The following is a 23498-nucleotide window of genomic DNA, read 5'->3' as shown; positions in this document are numbered from 1 at the left end:
GGTATAAGATGTATATGTGCTATTTTATAAATTGCAGAATGTTTAGGCTACAGTCTTTCAATATGTTACATTTTTATGTAAATAAATACGTGTATAAGAACTTGCCACTGGGGTACTTCCGTGGCCATTTTTGTACAAAAAGTTGGATTGTGACCATTCAGTGTACTAACTCTGAAAGAGTTGTGAGGATTGACAGAAATGAAAGGCTCTTCCACAGCATGCGCTCCACTAGTTGTTCCTACTCTGAAATGAAGGAGAATTTATGCAGTACAGATGTGCGGTTGAGAAAGCCTTGCTCTCTCTTATCAGCACAGTATATCCATGGGATGGCGAACACATACTACCCTCCTCAGGTATCATGCGTAAAAATAATTGGATTTCAGCACCAGTTCTCAACACATCAGGTTTTGAATAATAATTCAAGCATCAATGATGAAGACTTGAAAGACGAAGATGGGGAGTATGAAAACATTGTGGAAAGGATGTTTCACATAACTGAAATGGGTCATCAGGTTCTTGTTGTGCAGCCATTTGTGAAATGGGGCTATTCTAAGAAACGCAATACTACTCCTGATCTTCAGTTGTCTGAAGCTGTTTCTCTTGTTCACACCCTACGAAGATGGAAAGTTGTCGATAAAGTAAGTGTTTTTATCTCTTTGTGACAATGTTTCTCAAGAATTTTGAAAGTGAGGAACGCTTTAAATAGTTATAAAAAATATATACCTCTGTAAAGTATTTACCTGTTCTCATATGATTTCCTATATCTGCCTTTAATTGTAATAAGTTTTTTTACTTTAGAATTGCCAAATGCATTATACCATATCTCATATTTGAAATCAAAAATCTTTTCCAATAAGAACCCAATACAGAATGCAGAAAATCTCTTCTTATTTATGAACACTGCATCATAGACGGATATATATATATATATATATATTCATTCATTCATTCATTTAGTTACAGTAAATTGAACATTGTTAACTAATGCAAAAAAAAAAAGGATGTTCATTTTAGATTTGTATATACAGTACTATAAAATAAGTCTCTGCTTAAAATTCAATACAGTGATGATGTTTAATAATTTTTTATAACATTACCTCTGCAATTACATTTTCCAAATACAAATCTCAGATATCAGTACTAAGCCTTCTAAATTTTAATAATAAAATATATGGATGGTTAATTATATAACTGTTTCAATAGTGCAAGAAAATGGTATCTTTGCCTTGTACTGTACCTTAGAATGCCAATGTATGCTCTGAGAATGTGCACATGGTTTTTGTCCTGGTTTCAGAAGTTTTGTATTTTTCCTTGAGCTGAAGTCGAGACAGTCCCTTATTGGTATTCTGAAAATCTGGTAACCCTATTTGAGTTGTTCATTATATTTTTAAAATGTTACAAGTAATTTTTTTGATCAGGAAGTTGTGCAGTAACTATTGTAAAAGTATTATTTTACCAAAAAGGGAGAGGGACAAATTCTACATGCAGATTGAAATTGACATTCGTAATTAGCAGCAGAACCAATAATTACATATTTTAGTACGTACTATCTAAATTTGAACCTAGTTTGTAAAGTTTTCATAAAAATATTTTAGATAAATAATGAAGTAGAATGTGATAATCAATAGCCCATTAAGTCGACTCTCGATTGTCTGGGGTAATGATGGAGACAATAAATACGAATAGACTAATCAAAATAACGAATGATACAAAATACATTGAATAGTGCAGAGTCCGAAGTTGCTGTGATTGCTATAAATGTGTCTTTATTCTTTTTTCTATTATACACTGCCTCTTCACCATTACAGTATTTGAGTTTGATTTTGTTCACTGCACTTCCTTTACTGATATTTATTATGTCTGTCTTAACATCTGTTAGGTGAACATGTCTTTTACGTTTTAAACTTAGTCTTGTTCTCTGCACTTAAGAGCAAACAAATTAATTGTTTAAGAGATAAACACTGTAGCAAGGGATGAATATCTACAGCAGTAGGCCTATCTATTACACCTTTTGTTTTTCAAGGAAATTTGGGCAGTTTTTGGTCATGAGTAATAAGGAGTGAAGAGAAAGTGTTTGGAGACTAAGAGGAGAGTGCTTTTGGGAGACATTACGAAGCAAGACAACACTTGTACTTTGCTATGTAAATAAAAAAAATGGCAAAATAAGAGCTGTTAAGTCCACACCTGTGGAGTAACGGTCAGTGCGTCTGGCCGCGAAACCAGGTGGCTCGGGTTCGAATCCCGGTCAGGGCAAGTTACCTGGTTAAGGTTTTTTCCGGGGTTTTCCCTCAACCCAATATGAGCAAATGCTGGGTAACTTACGGTGTTGGACCCCGGACTCATTTCACCGGCATTATCACCTTCATATCATTCAGACGCTAAATAACCTAGATGTTGATACAGCGTCGTAAAATAACCCAATAAATAAATAAAAGAGCTGTTAAGAACTCAGAGAGGGGGAGGGGAGAAGCCACAATTAATCTGTAACCTGATAATTCCATTCCAGATGATCGAGAGTCGACTGTAACCTTTTAAAAATTGGGAATGTATTTCCAAATGCTAAAAGAACGTGTTTAGGAAAGTGTAAATTGATAAATTTGCCTACAGATCGAGTGCTTGCAGAAAGTAGGGATGGTGTTCTAAAATTTCGACCTGGAGATGGAACCTTTCATCATTTTAACTTAATTTTGTCAGAAGTCGTTGTATGCTAATGATTATCAACTTGTATACCATGATGTTCCATTCATTTTAAATTAAAGAATTTCAATATAGTACTCAAATGATTTTACATTGTGATCCATAAAGTAATATCTTCAAGGCAGTTCGTGATCCATTACTTGAGAAATGCTGCTATACTGAAATGTTTATGGAAATTATGTAGTTTATTTACGTAATTATTTCTTTATTTTTAGATGAAAATAGCACTTCAGTCTTTAGAAAAGAAAACGTTGTTTGGCTCAGGAAACTTGGAAGTGCTAAAAGAAAAGATAAGAAAACACAAGGAAATTACAGCAATTTTCATTAGTACAGATATTTTACGAGGCAGACAACGTAGGTAAATATGGATTTTTGTCAACATATTGACATTTGTGCATAGTAAGAATTTTAACTCTCAAGGCGCATCATTATGTAAATTTTAATGCAGCTCTTATTGCATGGAAGTCTAATTTTATATTTTCCATTAGAATGTTTTTGAAACTTCTAATTTCACTTTTATATAATCTTTCTTGCATTCTTAAGTGATAAGAAATTTATATTATTAAGACTACTTCATTAGTTGGAGAGTGTCATATATTTTTAATATTTCAGCCCAGAAAGTATACCAATATATATTACGTAAATTTTACATTCAAAATTGATGTTATTACTAGGGGTCTGCATTTTTTGTATTTGTGATAAAGCAGACCTTTATGAAATAGATTCCAAAATGCTTGGGAGTCTAGATATTATATATGTTAATAAAGCAAAATTAAAGTGTATTACTTTCGCGAAATATCGCGAAATCGAACAGTAATGCGAATTTGCCAAAATTATGCGAATAATAATGCGAAATCACTGAGTTCATCTCCCCCACCCCCACCCCGACCAACATACAATCTGTATTGCGCACTTGAGGTGTTCAAGTCCAGGATTCATCATTAACAATAACTTGGCTACGACCCTATTGGGAAAGATGGTCTTATTCTTTCTTTGGAAATCAAAGTTATTCAGTGATCATGAAAGCATACATTGAATTTCAAGAGCAAACCAGTCAGATTATGTTGCGAGATAGAAAGATAAAAATATTGTGGAAGTTCTGACCAGTTTGCTTGACAGTCAGTAGCAAAGTTCTTTTGATAATTAGCTAATACAAAATAATGCATTTTTCTTTGATGTCATTGTACCTATTTCTGTTACTTGACATGATAAGAAAGGTTTTTCATTAATAAAAGTTCAATATTGTCCTTTGATGAGTTATTACGTGCAAGGAGACTTTTTCTCCATAAAATCACTAGAAAACTTCTAAAAATTCCAAAATTCTTTAAATATATTTTAGTATAACCGCAGGCCTTTGAAAATGGCACAGATGTCCTATGAAACACCTAAATCTATTAAAAATAAGGCGAAATTCTTAAAAAAAAAATAACGTTCTTTAAAATAACATTGATTTGCACTAAAAAATAAAAATGAAAAACGCAGGTTCCTAGTTATTACACTGTTATGTTATGTATTTTATAACTATTTTGGAGTATATAATATGGAGAAAATGCAAAACATATAATCTGGAATAAACGGCTTGACTGTGTTAAACAGAGAACTGGAAGCTGCATTTGGTGTACCTGTGTATGATCGCTATATGATGGTGATTCAGATCTTTAAAGAGCACGCAGTCAGTAAAGAAGCAAAACTTCAGGTTGCTATGGCTGAGATACCATATTTGAGGTATGTTAGTGTAACCTTAAAGATAATAAAGTGAAACCTCTTTTATGTTGACACACCAGGAAAATTATTTTTTGCCCGTAATAAGGAGGTGTCCATTCTATAGAAAGGAATATTTACAGAAGGCAAATTTGAAATGAATGTACATGCATTTAGAGTACCATTTGATATGAGTAATAAACCTTTTTTGTAATCATGAACTTATTAAATAAAGTATAATTTATATTAAAGTATACTGAGAATATTCTAACACCTGTACCTTTTCATTTACAGTTGAATCCTTTTGGGAAATAGTAAATGCACTGCAAATCTAATCTTTCAGGTAAAGCTTCCTGTAAACCAGATTTGAATAATTTCAAGGGAAAAATTGTTCCGGGGCCGGGTATCGATCCCAGGACCTCTGGTTGAACCAGAGGTCCCGGGATCGATACCCGGCCCCGGAACAATTTTTCCCTTGAAATTATTCAAATCTGGTTTACAGGAAGCTTTACCTGAAAGATTAGATTTGCATAATATATGTCACTGTGTATGTTAACAGAAAACCACAATTTCAAGTCACACACAGTTTGTGTGGATATAGAGGGAAAAGTTGGGACGGTGTCGGGTAGAGTTCCCGGGTAGCTCAGTTGGCAGAGCGCTGGTACGTTCAACCAGAGGTCCCGGGATCGATACCTGGCCCCGGAACAATTTTTCCCTTGATATTATTCAGTAAATGCACTGTTAAATTATGCAATTTAAATCATACACATCACTGTACTTCATTGTAGATTTAGTCAAACTCTTTGTTGTTGAATACATTGATGATAGTCACATTTAATCAGTTTCCCTCTACTGCCTTTGCATCAGAATCAGTACTTGAATTTTGACTTTGTTGTTGAATGCATTGATGATACAGTAGTCACATTTAATCAGTTTCCCTCTACTGTTTTTGCGTGAGACTCAGTACTTGAATTTATAGTCGTGGATTAGACGTTATTGTATTAGTTATATTCTAATGAAGCTATTTACTGAGTAATTCGAATTTAGAAAACTAAAATGCTTTTCTTTCGCCCTCCACAGAATGAGAATAAAAGGAATGCATGAGGGTGCTCCCGACCATTCAGGAAGCAATGTAGCTGCTATTGGAGGTCCAGGAGAGACCTATATCGAAGTAAGGAAGAGGATATTGAACACTAGGGAAATGAAATTAAAAGGGTTATTAGAAAAAGTTCGCAATCAGAGGGCACTCCTACGTAATAAACGCCAGAAGCTCGAGTGTCCTGTTGTTGCTGTTGTTGGCTATACAAATGCTGGTATGTTATTATCTACATAATAGAACTCAAACAGTACTATTATAAATAAAAGATCAGTTTTACGAAGGTAATACATAGGCCTACTATTTCATGTATTTTACACGTTTTGCAGCAGTTGATTGTACAGAGTGATTTATATAGAACTGACACATTTCTTTCATTAATTGTTTCAAAACGATTTGTGCTAGTGACAACTTATTATACCTAAAATGTAGAGGAATTTTGGGAGATTATTTACCTCTATAGCAAATGTTGAAAATGTCCTCCATCCTGCATAAGGCACAACTCAACACGTCGTTCCATGTTACTGGCCACTCGCTGGAGGACTCTGTTGTCAATAGCTTGAATCTCCTGTGTGATGTTGTGCTTCAGATCGTCCAATGTCTGGGGACGTGTGGCGTAAACCCTGTCTTTTAAGTAACCCCATAGAAAGAAGTCCGGCATTGTCAAATCCGGAGATCTCGGTGGCCACAGGTTCCTGGAAATTATCCGGTCGTCAAAGAAACTTGCTTCATCTGTGAACCATGTGATGGACAATATGGCAGGATTTTGCACAATGAACGTCTGAAACCAACGACAATAATTCAATCTTTTATCCTTATCTGGTTCCTGTAGCTGATGAACAACCGTATGGCTTTAGGCCTGCACTTTTCGCAGCTCTCTGACACATTGAGTAGGTGTACCCTGTCTCCTGCGACAAACGTCTTACCAGTCCCAGTATTGTGTTTCTTTTGGGAGGATTGCGAACACCAAATTCTCTCTGGTATGCCCTTTGAGTAGCTGTAATTGAATTCGTAATGCAGTATTGCTTCACAAGGAAGAGTCGTTGATTTAATGTGTACTGCATTTTCACGTTGACACAAAATGTCGAAAACAGCTGCCAACAATAGGAATAAAACATAAACATCTGCGCATCTAGTGCTGCCAACAATAGGAATAAAACATAAACATCTGCGCATCTAGTGACAAGGAATCGAAACTCCAGAACATTCTGCTTAATTTGGTGCTAAAATTGGGTCAGTGCTACCAACAATAGGAATAAAACATAAACATCTGCGCATCTAATGACAAGGAATCGAAACTCCAGAGCATTCTGCTTAATTTGGTGCTAAAATTGGGTCATTGAATGAATTTCCAACGGAATAATTAAAGAAAGAAATGTGTCAGTTCTATATAAATCACTCTGTAATATTGTAGTACAAATAATAATATTGTTGTTTAGTCAGCAGTTCAAGTACTGGTTGGAACCTCATAAGTGACATTAATAAGACATCACTTATGAAGCAACTAAGCCAGGAGATAATGGGGTAGGTTGGCCAGTTCCTTTCCCCCCTCCATTGGATACATCATTGACTAGTAACATCACTAATCAGACTTGAGATGTAGCAACAATTGTTCTTCCTCTGACATATTATATATCTTCAAGTGAGGTGTACTGCCTGTGATAATAGATGTATCAGCCAGAACCTCAGTCAGAGGTAATAGTAATGGTGTATAATATTTAATTATTACTAAGGAAATATACTTAATTGAAAGCATTTCGTATATTTAAAATAAAAAATGAGAGCGGTGAGATGAGAAAATGGATAACTAAAACAGTAAAAAAAAAACGGCTTATTATTTTATACAGGCCACATATAAAGAAAAGATTGTAATTCTGTTTGTCTCCAAAGCGCATTTGAGAGCATATCCAATAACAACAAAACATCAAAAAACCTAAAAGATATAAGAAAACTGTATAAAAACATCAAATCAAGAAATAAGGAAATTGTCTCTCAGTGAATACCATTGTTGCTTGGCAACAAAGAAGCAGGTAAATTAATCAAAAAGGCTTCCCAAAATAAAGCAAATCCTGTCTTTAGCGGAGAAATCCAAACAAAATGTAAATTAATAAGGGACCACTACAGAAGACTGGAAAGAAACTGCAGCACTGAAGAACTGAACGGCAAACTGTACGGTATGAAGAAGTCAATGGAAAAGACACATTTTAACAAAACCTGGAAGACCAGCAGTAGCACATTTCCGATTGTTTACAGGACATGATTATCTCAGCTCAGGAAATTTAACTTAATGATAAAAAACAACCAAAAATGTAACACAAATTAAATGTTGAAGAAACAGCTCCATCTCCTCTGTGGCAACTCAACTCCGATAATGGAAACAACAACAACATTGAAACATTTTATTGGGAAGCTATAGAAAGATTGATGCAAATCAACTTTTCATTGCCATTCGACAACAACAACAACAACAACCGTTCATTTATTGGATTACACACAAAATTCATTCTGTATAGTTCCAAAAGTTAAAAATCTGATTTCGCTTATAATTCTTATGGTTTAAGTAGATGTATGTAATTAATTTTATACAATTCACATTTTGGTGGCATCAAGCTTCTTGCATTGTAGAAGGTGGTTTTGATTGAGTATCGATTCTGGTTCTTGGCATATGCTGCATTCAGGTGATGTGCCCCAGTTGAACTTGAAGAGGTGTTCCAGGAGACAATCATGCTTAAAGTGTGGTCATACAGAAGAGTGCTACTGCTATTTTTGGCATATGTAGGAGATCTGATTGGTTCTGTATATCTTTATATGCGTTGCCTAAAGAATCACTTTCCACACAGAGCAAGAGGTGTGCAGCAGGATTCAGTCCCCATATCCACGAGAAGTCAGGCAAGATCAGGTGTTTAAACAGAAATAATTCTATACAGTAGCGTGCAAATTAATCTGAACACGACATAATTTTACATTTTCTGTCATTGTTGGCCTCACAGCTGCTCATACCGCTTTAATTGACATCTGTAGTACGTGTAATTCCATTGTTGAAGGTCTGTCATTATTATTTTTTTTTATAATATGTGACATTTTGCCTGTCGTTTTGTACTTACAAAGCATTTCAGTTGTGTTGAAGACTTAATACTGCAATCCTCTGTACATTCTTCTATGACATAGAGGCAAATTGCTGCAGAATGTCACATCGGTGTGGCTACTGTTAATTCGATCATAAAACGATACAGGGAGACTGGATCCATCACACCCCAGAAAAAAGGAAACTGTGGCCGGAAAAGGAAGACTTCACCTGCAGATGATCGTTTAATTGTCAGGAAAAGTAAATTAAATCCTAGACTAACTGCTGTCGACTTAACCCGCGAGTTAATGGCTACCACTGGGGTGAATATTCACGTCACAACAGTGCGGCGTAGGCTTTTGGAAGCTGGAGGAAGGGCTCATAAGCTTATTAAGAAGCAACTGCTAACCCCTGTTATGTGCAAAAAACGCTTAATGTGGGCAAAATTACATCAACACTGGACAGTGAATGACTGGAAGAATGTACTTTTTTCCGATGAGTCTCATTTCGAGGTCCACGGCCACCGTGTTTCTTACGTATGGAAAGGATCCAAAAAAGTAACAGCAGCTCATCTCCAACAAGCACCCAAATATCCCCCTAAAGCAATGTTTTGGGGTTGTTTTACACATGAAGGCCCTGGAGCATTAATACCTATCAAGGGAATGATGAATTCTGACAAATATATTTACTTATTGGAAACCAGAATCGTACCCCAGCTGCAAAAATCATTTCCAGATGGCAGAGGTGTGTTTCAACAAGACCTGGCACCATGCCATACGTCTCGAAAAACTACAGAATTCTTCAACAAGAAGAATATTCAGGTGCTCCCCTGGCCAGGCAACTCACCCGACATCAACCCCATTGAGAACTTGTGGTCAATTTGCAAAAGAAGAATGCAAAAAATGGATTGTTCTGCAAAGGAGAAGATGATTTCTGCCCTCATTGGTGTATGGTTTCGCGATGAAGAAATGAAGAATATTTGTGGGAAATTAGTGGAATCCATGCCAAATCGTCTCAGAGCTGTTATTAGGAACAAGGGAGGCCACATAGATTACTGAGGTATGTCTTAGATCCTTTTTTTATCCCGTTTGAGTGTTTTTGCATAAGTAATTACGTTGTTCAGATTAATTTGCACGCTACTGTATGTAGTTATTTCCTGTAGCAAAAGGGATTTTCTTTTATACTAACTGCAATGGATAATTTCTCTGTTTATTCTATGTAATAAAAATTATCATGAGAAAGTCATTTGGAATGCATCACCATTGTGTGATTTTGTTTTAATATGAAGGTCCATTAATCCTTCACTAAACATTTTTTTCATGTATACATTCATCATTCACAAGTTGATTTGTAGCTACAGAATATGAATAAAGGCCTTCGAATAGTTTAACAAAAGTCACTGCACAGAGATAGACTGCATACCCGAAACCTTTTTTCAGTATCAGGTATGGTAAAAACGTGTATTTTTGTGAAAGTTTAAAATTTGATATTGTTCTTCATCACAATAATTTCTGTAATAATTAAACATTTTGTAATATTTTCCAGGAAAGACTTCCTTAATAAAGGCATTGACAGGGGAAATCAGTTTACAGCCAAAAAACCACCTATTTGCTACTTTGGATGTAACTGCTCACAGTGGAGTGTTGCCATCTCGTCTGAAGGTTCTTTATGTGGATACTGTGGGTTTCATTTCAGACATTCCCATTAATCTCATTGAATCTTTTGTTGCTACACTAGAAGATGCTATGCTTGCAGTAAGTACATAATTATGTGGCCAGTACATTGTTATACATTTTTATTGATACTGGTATGCATTTGAGAAATGTTACATTGTCATGATATCACACTCAGAAAGTAACTTAACTTGCCTCTATCAATAAGACTTACATAAATATATACAGTTTATTTAAATTTAAACAACCAAGCTGCCTTTAGACATTGTGATTTATTGAATAATATTCTGCTTACTGTAACAGACTAATTCCAGCACTCAATTCTTAATTTAGAATAGGTTGAAAGAGATTTGAAATATCATTAGAATTAAAGTTATATACTTTTCTTGAAGATTACATTAGAATAATATCTTCGGCAAAAACTACAGAGCGTTCACCTATGGGTGGGGCCAGGAAAGCGGTGTCACTTGCGGGAATCGTCTATCCTTAAGCTTCCGCTTTCTATACTATACTCTGTAGGGTTTTAATTTTAAAAGTTTAGCAGCACTAAAGACTGATAACACTAACTTCCTGTGGAACACGTCTTAGCGATTTATTAGGAGAGCGTGTAAATTATGCACTGATTTCATCAATTTTTTCTACCGTCAATACTCTTTGTTTTCGCTTAGGAATTGTAGCATTTATTGACCCTGTTGTCCTTAATTTGTTAACAAGACGTCTAACAGTTTCTCTACTCTGAATTGGAGCACCCGAATATTTCACTTCAAATTGCCTACGCACCTCTCTACATGACTCTGTTTTCACATATGCATCATACATAAAAACTCTCTGTTCAAGCGTGAATTTTGCGTTTTGCATTGTTAACAAATTTTACACACACGCTGAATATTTAAGCAACTGTGTCAAGAAACTGCACTGTACGTGTTAAATACTGCAACATCGGACTCACAACTGATAACTTGTCGACCTTGATGTCCTTGATTGTCGAGCGTGTCTCAACAACTGCGCACACAAAGTGGCGTATCAGTACATGCCGCTTTCCTAGCCCCACCCGTAGGCGAACGCTCTGTACATTTTTAAATGGGGGTTGCAAGGAGTAGTGAAGTACGTTCCATAACCTCTCCTCAAATTCCATCCTCACCTTCACTTGGTGCAACATGTTTTTTTTTTTTAACATGAGGCTCTGGGGACCGAGTCACAGCAGTATAACTGTTCCATCAAAAATGGAGGAAATACCATTTCAGCATGCTGACCTGCTATGGCATGCATGCATGCATAAGTGTTTCCAAGTGGTGAAGAAGGGATATGGTCGGTGGAGTTGTCTGACATCCTTCTGACTTGGTCATATGGTTCCGCTAACCAATGGCAGATGTGGTCCTCCAAACAGTTTGGAGGTTGTGTGTAGGTGATACAACTGCCATAACATAAAAGTATGGTACCTACATTAAAATGTTTATACTTTTTGCTTCACCACTTTCCTGTATTGGAGAACAAGAGAGTTAAAGGCTTTATTGCCAAGAACTCAGCATTAGTTAACATTTGTAAATTGATTACTTAAATTATTTAGGCAGTGGAATGTAATATTGAAAATGAAAGATGTCGGTGAAAGTAACACGAATTTCATATTTTAGCAGTCCTTTGTATTGTGATCCTCAGTGATAATGATAATAATGATGATATAATAGTAATAATAATAATAATAATAATAATAATAATAATAATAATAATAATAATAAAATTCAGAACTCAACTCAAGACCACACGCCACTGTACTTCTCAGTAAGGACTGAGCATGCGCAGTATGTTATAACTAGAACTTGGAAAATTCAGATGGCTCAAATTTTGTTTCTGGGTCTATACAGGGTGTTTAAAAAATACGTTCCAGTGAATTTCAATGTTGTGAAGGCCATAACTCGGAAATGAAGCATTTCCGGACACATGTTGTAATGAACTATTTTGATTGTCTACATGTGGGAAATACATACCTGAAATTATGCCCCGTATTTTTGAAACAGCCTGTATAACTGTAAAAGTGATGAATTGATACTGTAAGAGAGCATATGGGCTGAGATGTAACAAATATCATGATGGTTGTGGTAGCAGTAGTGGTAATGATAAATAAAAATCGTAACTCTTGCAAAAACATCCAAAGAACAACCCTACTGCAGAACATAAGAATTTTGATTATGAATGTTTTTGCATTTTAACTGTGAGGTTAACTGAACTTTACGACCAGCAATTTTTTCTGATCTCCATTTTAATTCTATGAAGCAAAACAGTGAGGGAACACCTTCTTGCTTCAGTTATCTCATAAAGGTCTTAGCTGATTCAAGTTTGTAATGGAATACGTGATTTGGCAATATCTATTCTTTCCTTCCACTATCGTCAATGTTATTAACACTTTAGGCTTACATGCAGGATCAGCAGTCATGTCATAATCACTTTCTATTTCTTGTCTAGGAAGCACCAAGTCTGTATCCAGCCCAAGATTAATATTTTCTCTATCCATATCAAAGAATTGGGTCAGCCTGGGTGGCGCAGTCATTATAGTGCCCGAGGTTGCGAGTTCGATCCCGACCCCGGTCAGTGGCATTTAAGTGTGCTTAAATGAGACAAACTTATGTCAGTAGATTTACTAGCATGTAAAAGAACTCCTGCAGGAGCTGATATAACCTCGGCAGTTGCGAGAATCGTTAAATAAAACATCATTTTATTTTTTTCAAAGAATTGGTAATTTTCCTTCACCAATTTGTAATGTCTTCAATTAATATTCTTCCACTGTCGTCATTCTCTTCAAACCCTTTAAATCGTTCGCAAGTTCCTCAATGTCAAGGTTATTTCCCTTGTACTGGAATGTGAGGGGTGAGTGGGGATGTGAACTGCTGTAAATGGCAACAGAGTGCTAAGGGAAGAGTTAGTTGTACCCACTTTGATTGTGACTATTAAAACTGTGTACGTAATAATTAACTTCCTGATTTTTAGCTTAAGGTGAACTGTTTTCACAGGATGTGATTGTTCACGTTTGTGATGTAAGTCATCCAGACTGCAAGGCGCAAATTGAAACAGTGACAAAAACTCTTGGGCAACTGAACCTAAGTCAGAACCTGCTGGACAACATCCTTGTTGTGGGGAACAAATTGGATCTCCTTCCAGATAAAGTGGGAAATAAGGATTTAAATTGTAATTTATTTGTGTCTGCTGTAACTAATGAAGGTGAGTGAACCTTTGATTAATATTCCTACGGTCTTACTAATAAACCGTGTATAGTTTTTATATGAGACCTATGCAGAGCTGAGACAGAAAACATTACTAATGAACCATGCATAAGTGATGGATGTGTAAACAGCCTATAACTATACATGGGAATTGCTTTGCAGTAGTTATATACACGAAACCCATTGTTCAAGCATTATGTATAGAGAAAAAAATGGCCACCCCTCTAACAGCTGTTCGTATTGATTGTTATTTTATGATGATGGTTGCCTTGTAACCACTGAAGAACAAATCAAAGGGCAGAGAATAATTAGAATTATATTGCTGTAGCTGTACCCCTTGACCAAATTATAATGTGGTAATCGATCAGGCCCAGTTGTACTATCGATACTTAGCGTTGTACACTAGCACATGCTATTGGATGCAATAGAGAACCTCAGATATTCTATTACCTTTCGTAATGACGAAACTGTGACGTAGCTGTGTATCAGTTGCACTGTTATATACGACATATGTAGTGATTATTAGTAAGGAATTTACACATGACTTATAAACGAGCTATTCATTTTGTAAATATAAGACAGTTTAACATCTATATAAGATTTTTATTAGTAAGACCGCTAGTGAATATTTTACTGTTCTTTCACTATGCATTAAATAGACAACCAGTAAATCTTATATGGATCTTATTGATATATATGCACACATGCACGCACTCACACATAGAGATACTATAAGTTTTGGTCAAGACTTCTGAGAGCGTCTTCTCTCTCAGTAAAGATGTAGATATATACTAAGCACTTAGGCAAATGGCATATTTTGCGCCCCATAGACTAGAAATCAATCCAGAATCCCACAGTGGGTGACCAGCTTCATAATGCTGCTGGGTTTGATTTCCTGATTTGAATTCCTAAATGACTGTTGAAACTGTCATGTGTATGGTAGTGTACCAAGAAACACATGATTAATAATAGGCCAAAGTATTCTATTCCACAATGAGTATCTGTTTACAATTTGTGTGTGCATACTGAATTGGCTCGTGTCATCACGAGATTATTCCAAGAAAAATATCCTGCTGATCATGTTTCAACTCGTGCTGTGATTCATATGTTATTGTCCCGTCGCTCTAATTTCCTTCAGCCAATCGCATTGCAGGTCAGCTACATTTAAACGTGTGCGTCTTGTGATTCGCTTATGAAGACGTTATTCATTTCTTAAGGCTCGATAAATACTTAATATAATCGCCTGCCATTTTGGCTCTTTCGTTGGCGTTCGCAGAAAGCACACGAAGACTTATTTGCCGCTCAGTTATTTGCTGAATTACAGTGTGTTTGATTTATTATCATAGGAGCTATGACATGATAATGTTTAACGGTGTGGCAAATAGATTCCTCATATGGTAGCTCGGGAACGAAAGAACAAAAATGGCGAACGATACTACCTACCTAGACTTTATAGAGCCTTAACTTCCTAAGACGTAAGCAAAGAGGCGGAGTCACGCCGGAAATAACAGCGTCGCGACTTTAGTTAACAAATTTCGGGAACTGGGGAGTGTTCGAATAAGGGAATACAACAATGCACAATGCTCACTGAAGAAGTTCTTGATGACGCTAGGTATTGCCTACAAAATTCCTCTAGATAATTTCATTAGTCAATGCCAAAAATGTTTGGAATTATGGATGAAATCATTTCCAACATCCCCTTAGGTGACATGGACGAGTACATGTCATTCTAAATTATTCTTTTTTTCATGTTATTATCAGAGCCTCCAATATTAAAGTTGTTGTTTGGTAAATGTCAGACTCCTGTTGTTGTACAGCCATGAGTACAAGCTGTGTGGCCCATACATTCCCACGTGTAGCATAGGAAATTCATAATGTGTCCACCCAGTAGATGCTTATTCAGAGGTAGTGTCCAGTTAGAAGTCTGGTTGCCTGTATTAAGTTTCTCCTTTTTCTGAGAACATTCATAACTGTAAAATAGGAGTCCATGTCTGTCAGATTCATCCTACAGCACCATAAGTGCTTATACTTATTTTCCAATCATTGCAATGACTAAAACAAGTAAAGCAAAATGTTATTGCCTACAGTCAAGAGACTGTTGCCACATAGTGGCTCAAGATTCATAGTTTATTCAGTGTCTCAAAGTTGTCACAAGTATGAGTATTACAGAAGATGATTTGGATATTTATTTTTATTTACTGTATTTATTAATTTCATCATTCTGAAAGCACGATCATAGCAGATTAGATGCAACCTAGTTCGTAATCTGCCGCCACCCAGTATAAAATGATTACAAATTAACAACGAATATGACCACATATAACACGTATTTGTGTAACATTTTTGAGATTAAAATAGAATACTATTAATTCTTAATTTAACATTCTATTACTATTATTTTTCTAACTAATCTATCTGTCCTAGTCATGTCGTATTTTATGCCTACCCATACAACTCTTTATCACCACATAATGAAATAGTGAAAACTATAGTTAAACACTTAACGTTTTTTTCTTGCATTTATCCAAATACTTAATCTCTTCGTATTACTGTCTACTCTATATTTCTATCTAGTTTGTTCCTGCGGTAAACACCCTGCTTCCATAATAAAATTAAAATTGTTATTCCAGATGATACCTTGAAATATTTTATTGTATACTGGTACTCTTCATAGCTTCATATTGGGAACAGAATACCCAACATCCGTAATCACACTTCAGTCAGAGTTTTTATGTTCTCTTTCCATCTAATTTTAACTCTAAAGAGGAATTTTCTTAATTTATTCTCATTGCTAGCATTTAGAAGGCCATTAATTTTTTATATGAAACCATAGTGTTGATGTTAAAAAAATTTTCTCTCCAGCCAAAAATGTCTCAAATAATTTGTTGCCGAACAATTTAAAGCTATATGAATTGCGTCTTCAACTTGTCTGCATAAAGGAAATATTTTATCTTCTCTATGTTTCCTCTCTTAGCCTCCAGATACCTAATCTTTACCATGTCATTCCTCTTCTCTCTTCTCTTCAGTTTATTCTAATATATCTTCCTGTTCCCAAATCGTTTTAATTTCCCTATTGTACTTTTATAACATAAAGAACCTAGGATCGCTAAATATATCCAGTGTCTGAATTTAATTTTACCATTCTTCCAGTAATCCTTGTGTTTAATGCCCCTAGTTATGTCCATAGCCAATTCAGGTCTAATCTCTTTACTTCCAATACATGTAAGACTTTTAAGAAACTTAGGAATAAATTAATTTATAGCTTTGATATTATTATATCTATGCTTTGGCTATAGTTTTATTTTGTGCATAATTTTCCAGGGTTGGATGATCTAGTAATAAAACTTGATGAAGTCATTCTTAAAGCAACTGGAAGGTGTTGTGTAAGAATGCGTGTACCATCTGGTGGTGAAGAGTCCAGGTAACTTATACACTATACTACATTTAAACTTGTCTTATGTGTCCACCTGATGTTTTTCTGAAAGAATGACATAATGTGTTTTCTTAGTGAAGATGCAGAAATATTGTGCAGTAATATGGAGGTTTTTCACATTTAACGCATGTTTTGTGTCATAAATATAAGCATTTCAGACGTTAACTCATTATTTGCTATCAGTGTGGGCTCTGTGCTCAGGATGTGGGTTGAATCCCACTTGGGTGACTGTAAAGTGGCTATAAGGTAATCTTCGGACTCATCTTATCTCCATTTCAATCAGAGATAGATAACTACATATTGATGCAATGTCATTAAATAACCAATTAATGTTCTTAAAAGGAAAACAAAAGCATACAATAGAGAAATAATTTTATCGAATTTAATTATTTAAATAAATAATTCAGGGCTCGGTGTTTAACAAATTTACATTTTTCTTCGCTCCTTCCCCCCCCCCCCCATTTTTCACCCAATGGAAAGCTTCTTTAATGTGTACATTTCACAGGAAAAATCCTTTGAATTATTAAGCACTTGGTTGATTTCTTGGATCATAGGACCTAATTGTTTCAGAAAAATTTACAAATTTGTTGTCAACAAAGTAAATTTAGAATCCTTGTGTGCAGTTGCATGACAGAGCTCTAGGCCACAGTGCTGTAAATCAATTATTTTCCATATGCTATAGTAGTAGTGTCCCGCGCCATGGCGTCGTGATCTAAGGCATCCTGCCTAGGACTCGCGTTACAGAATGCGCGCTGGTTCGAATCCTCATGGGGGAAGAAATTTTCTCACGAAATTTCGGGCAGTGTATGGGACTGGTGCCCACCCAGCTTCGTGATGCACTTGGGGAGCTATGATAGGTAGTGAAATCCGATTGCGAATGCCAGCTATAATGGCTGGGGGATCATCATGCTACCTCCATTCTGATTGGATGATCGTCCACCTCTGCTTCGGCATGTGGACGTGAGGCCAGCAGCCAGCTGGTCGGTCTAGGCTCTTCACGGACTGTAGCACCACGGATTATTATTATTATTATAGTAGTAGTAACCTAATCACTTCAATGCAAAGACATTTCTTAAAAATAACTACGACAGCTTTTGTAATTTGTAAAAGTGAGGTTTCTTGATGATTTACGCACAGTGAAGTACGGTATTTTGAGCACTTTATGGCTGGGCAACATGCAAAGATTTGATGGCTGCAGAGGGGATACTTACAATGACTTTATAAAAAATTAAATTGGGGAAGATGGCCGTTTTCACAGGTTTTACTGTAAAATGTGTCTGGTTTGAACATACAATAAAACAGAAATTTATTACTCCAAAACTAATTAAGATATTTCCATACGGATTTTCCTACATAAACAGCAACTGAAAATGTTTGGTGCACATGGGTTGCATGACGTCACAATGCTTGTGCATGCACATAACTGCATTGGAAACGACACGGAGTCAGTAGCGATGTGGACTCCACATCATCATGTGGCATCATTTTTCAGCAAGACTGTGCACCATGTCATTCTGTCAGAAATTTTTTGGACCATAATTTTCCTGGATCCTGGATTGGGAGGGACTTTCATCAAATGGCCTGGCCACCTAGATCGCCGAACCTAACTCCACTTGATTTTTCTTCTGGGGTTTTTGTCAAGACTAAAGTGTACCAGACACCAGTACATGATCTTCCAGATCTACGCCGTCGCATACATGCAGCTGGCGAGAGTGTTACACCTGTAATGTTGTCAAACACATGGGTGGAGATTGAGTACAGGTTTGATATCTGTCATATCGAGGTGCTGTGAAAAATATTTTTTGTAGAAAAGAACATTGTGAGTTACTGTTTATGTAGAAAAACCCGTATGGAAGTATCTTACTTAGTTTTTGAGTAATGAATTTCTGTTTTATTGAATGTTCAAGCTGAACACATTGTATAATGAAATGTGTATTCAATATAGATCTACAAATGAAAATTGACTAGCTTTAAACTATGTTTTACACAAAGTATATAGCTTAAGTTCAGTATTTTCCCTTCTAGTTCATGTAGTCTCGTATGTGAAAGCAGCATTTTATATTGCTTCACTCTGTTAACCAGTTTTTAACTCAACTGGTTGTTTAGTTACTGTATAATATCTGACAAAAAAGAGCCATGTCTAGTATGACATTGGTAATATGACGATAATGATTAATTTGAGCATTAAGACGGGAAAATGAGAGTACTGTGAGAATATATGTCCCAATAGAGTATCTCTGCACTACAAATTAAACTTCAAATTCAGTGCCCAGAATTTTTTTTATCTTTTTTTGGCATGAAAAATTAACTTGCTAAATGCCAAATTCCGTGTGTATTAGAATTTGAAGAAGCAATTCTCGTGTCTATCTAAAATACAAGTTATATAAGTATTCATTTTTACAAAACTTAAAATGTATAAAGCAATTGTTTAATGAATGCTTTTTTTTTTTACAGGTGGTTGTACAAAAATGCTGCAGTGACAGAAGTTATAGCAGATAACAATAATAGTGAGTTTCTTCTTATGACAGTTGTGATTTCAGAAGCGCAGTTAATGAAGTTTCGCCATAATTTCATTATGCACTGAATATGTTCCTTTTAGGGCCGATTGTATAAACCATTTAATCTTAGATCAGAGGTTAAATTGATCCTCGTTCTAGCTGAACTTGGAATTTTGTGTTGTATAAAGTCTAATCTCAGATTAATTTGTCTCAAACTAAAGTCAACTTTGACTGAAGAAATTTCTCCGATTAAGTTAGATGATTCAAATTCAGTTATTTCTTTTCTGTTTGAAATATACGAGTGGCAGATTGTGCAAATAGAATAATAACCATTATTATTAATATTAATAGATATGGTAGTTACATTTATATATATATTTTTTCAATTTCTTGCCTTAATACACGAACAATCATATATTTTATAAGGCTCTATCGTGTTCAGCAGTATCAAATAACATAACCTATAGTTATATTATGTTTATAACAACCATTTAATTATTAATGGATATGATAGGTATATTCATAAATTTTCAATTTGTCGTTTTATAAAGCTTTATTATGTTTAGCAGTATCAAACACCATAACATAACAATTTGGAGAACAGTCAACCTTCTTCTTATTGTCCGCCATTATTTACATTGGACAAAACAAACCAGTGTCTCCAACAGAGTGTACGGAAAGTCGCCACAAAATAGTTGTAAAGTCGCTAGATTTCTCATTATCAAGAAAGAAAGATTAAATTTTATCACTATGGGGTGCTAAAAAGTTCGCTAAATCCCTATTTAAGCAATATAAAAGTTAAAAGAAATAATTGTTATTGGAAAAGAGTTAAAGTCACTAGATTGGCAACAGTGAACAAACTTGTACAACATGATCCGCGCATCACATATTTCACCTGTTTATGCGATGTTGCCAAATCCTTTTCACGTGAACTTAGATTGCATTTGAACCAAGGTAATTTGATCGCAGAAAAGTTTTATACAATAGAAAAAGTGTCTGAACTCGGTTCACTTTTCGATCTTCGATCAAAGTTGATCTTTAGTCAGGGAGTTTTATACAATTGGGCCTTAATGAATTTAAATACTGTTATAGTCACAATCATGCCATGGTATGAAAGAAAAATTTCACAACCTCGAGCGGGATTCGAACCTGCGACTTCCTGTACTCCGGTCAGGCGCTCTACCACTGAGCTATCGAGTTCGTCTCACGCCAAAGGCTTGGAATTATCCTTTCATACTGGCGACTCTGTTATAGAGTACTGTCCGTAGCATCTGATCTAGTCAGCACTGCTTATGGGTGGGAAGAAACTTTACAAATGTAATCTTTAGAGATGGGTAAAAAATAACACAACAGTTATTTTGGAACTGTTCTGGTCTCGGAACTGTTGCAAAAATGAACAGTAGGTCGGAACCTCCTGTTCCGAAATAACACTGTTCCGACTCCGAGCTGCTCACTTGTCCAGCTGTTGCGGGCCCGAAGTACTGCATTGCGCAAGGCATGTTCCGACTCCGAGACAACAGAGAACAGTTGGAACCCGTTCCGTTGAATCATGACAGCTTCGGCTACACGTTCTCGTCGTTCTTTATGTTGTACAGGGACATCATTTTATTTTTACTTCAATTTTTATTGTATCTGAGTTTTTGAATGTACTTCACTCCCACTCCTTCTACTAATGAAGTTCCAACTGTCCTCCACACAGATCCAAGACCGCATATAATAAACAGCACTGAATTACTGACTATAGTACGTTCCAGAAATATGTTCGCGTTTTCCAGTGACGAAAGAGCTTTCAATATTGAATCATATTTTCGCACAGGTACTGTCTGTTTGCCTACGTCGCATCCCGATTTTCCCCACCTGCTTCTGCTCGCCCCTCTGTAAAAGCTGGGTTGTCTTAGCTCTTTTCTGAAAAATTTAATTTCTGTTAGGAATTGGACATCTACATAATATTATACAACTGTTTAAAATAACTTAAATGAAAGGGCCTCGTTAAGTAATTAACTATTACGTGATTTCCTCCCTTTCTACAATCCTGCGGCATAACCACTTGGACGGACAGTAGATAACATGTCTGAGTAATTTTATCTGTGCAGGTTGGGCAGAAGTGAATATTGAATTTACAGTATGTAAGATACTCATTTATAGAGTAGCTACAGAATTATTTCAACATGAGTTACTAGTACGAAGGACGAAACTGGCAATTGGAATTAGATGAAATAGTCTATAGTGCGATAATATGCACAAAAGAATAGAAGCCTGTATCGAAATGAACGGCCACAATTTTAAAAAATGTGTTTAAATATTCTTATTATGATTATTTTTCAATTTAACTTCATTCTCTATAGTGTACGCTAATGTGCTTTAGACAGTATAATATACACTGCATAATGAATACGTTCACATGGATAACTCAGTTCGTGAGTAAAAACACTTATTCTTAATACCGTACTGTATTTTGATTAAACAAAAACCTAATGAAAATTATCGAACTCAAAATCGCGATATTTCCTAGTTTACGTAAATGGATGAACTACTTTTCTTCCCTCCTATACCTAGTAGAGTGATTTGTTTGTATTTTACGCCAGTATCATCGAACTCCAGTCGTAGAAGGGGGTAGCAAACGGTGTTTACGGTTCTCTAAAGGTATAGCCAAGTTAATATTAAAAATGTTAGTAAAAATAAAATGATGTCCCTGTACTTGGAACTTAGTTGGAACTTGAAACTCTCACGTGGATGGATGGGGAAGCATGGGAATTGAAATCCTTGGAGTGTGGTCATGAGTAATGACACTAATGACACAGAGCGAGGTGCGATGCGAAATTTAAATTCTTACATTGGTACAGATGCGTTTCTAACATTTTAATAAGCCAGTGGGGAAGTTTCAGGTTTCACTACTGCTAATATATAAATATATCTTTTTATTATTTATGAAATTATAATGTAATTATTATTATAACTAAGCATAAACATATCTTGAATAATTTCGAGGGAAAAATTGTTCCGGGGCCGGGTATCGAACCTGGGATTGGTGTCGGGTAGAGTTCCCGGGTAGCTCAGTTGGGAGAGCATTGGTACGTTTAACCAAAGGTCCCGGGTTCGATACCCGGCCCTGGAACAATTTTTCCCTCGAAATTATTCAAATTAACTTTACAGGGAGTTATACCTGAAAGCTTGATTTGCAAATATATCTTTTTATTATTTATGAAATTATAATATTATTATTATAACTAAGCATTAAGAAAAGTAAAAAATAAGTATTAATGATTTTTTTTTACTTAACACGGAGAACAAAAATTACATGCTACACGTTTTACATATCATGTTAAATTTTTGAGTTAGCTACCATGTCATTATGACTATGTACCAAAACTATAAGTGTTGCATTCTGACCTTGTATTCAACAGCTGTTTATTTACTAAACATGAAGGGTGCTATTCATAGACATTTTGCTAGCCCCGCTACGAGCGTGCTAAACTAGCCCTGACTTTGCCAGAGGAGGGACGAATTATTCATATCGCTAACATTGGTTCATGAATATAAAAAACGTTAGTTTCGCTGATCATCCACCGGAAGCCCGCACTAAAAATGTCTATGAATATGGCCCGAAGAGTCTGCTCGCATACACAGCAAGTTTCCAAAACCGATTCGAATGTGCGTTGGGATGTCATCTCTTGAGAAGCATGTGTGCTATGTCATGCCGATAACGTATTTCAAGAGGAGTCCGAGTGATGAATGCTCCAGCGCTATGTGGAAGCTGCTTGGGGAAGAGGGAGGGTACTCTTTTGGACTTCTCAAAAGGAGCGAGAGTCAAGAAACGATTCCGACTCGTCTCTAGACTACTTGTAAAGTTGTAACTGTTGTTTGGAACATAGTATTTTTCCGGAACCGGAACTGTTGGAACTGTTCCGAGAAAAGAACAACTTTGCCCATCACTAGTAATCTTCATCTTACGATGTTGGATGACATATATACGTCATCCAGCATCGTAAGATGAAGATTACATGTTCCTTTTAGTTGTCAGTAGACATAATGTAATTACTTATAGTATTTTTCTGGAACCTGTATGTTTGATTTCTAGATATGAGTTGTATAATTATTAATAAATAATAATTACTGATGAA

The 23498-nt window shown here is 35.7% G+C and overlaps 1 protein-coding gene across 2 annotated transcripts; it reads left to right on the top strand.

Annotated features, from left to right (window-relative positions):
• The first annotated feature begins 8 nt into the window (after positions 1–8).
• On the top strand, positions 9–23498 carry LOC138707492 (putative GTP-binding protein 6). Of its 2 annotated transcripts, XM_069836992.1 has the most exons (8): positions 9–638; positions 2913–3055; positions 4294–4422; positions 5479–5711; positions 10104–10312; positions 13237–13444; positions 16768–16867; positions 19334–23498. In XM_069836992.1, the coding sequence occupies exons 1-8, from the start codon at positions 9–11 to the stop codon at positions 19461–19463; spliced, it is 1782 nt and encodes a 593-aa protein (XP_069693093.1). In that variant the 3' UTR covers positions 19464–23498. The 2 variants fall into 2 exon arrangements, with proteins under 2 accessions (XP_069693093.1, XP_069693094.1); XM_069836993.1 differs by lacking the exon at positions 9–638 and having other exon boundaries at positions 2913–3051.

Source organism: Periplaneta americana, chromosome 10, assembly GCF_040183065.1.
Source record: "Periplaneta americana isolate PAMFEO1 chromosome 10, P.americana_PAMFEO1_priV1, whole genome shotgun sequence".
Classification (NCBI taxonomy): Eukaryota; Metazoa; Arthropoda; class Insecta; order Blattodea; family Blattidae; genus Periplaneta; species Periplaneta americana.
Note: the sequence above shows the minus strand (reverse complement) of the source record. Positions and strands in the feature narration are given on the sequence as shown.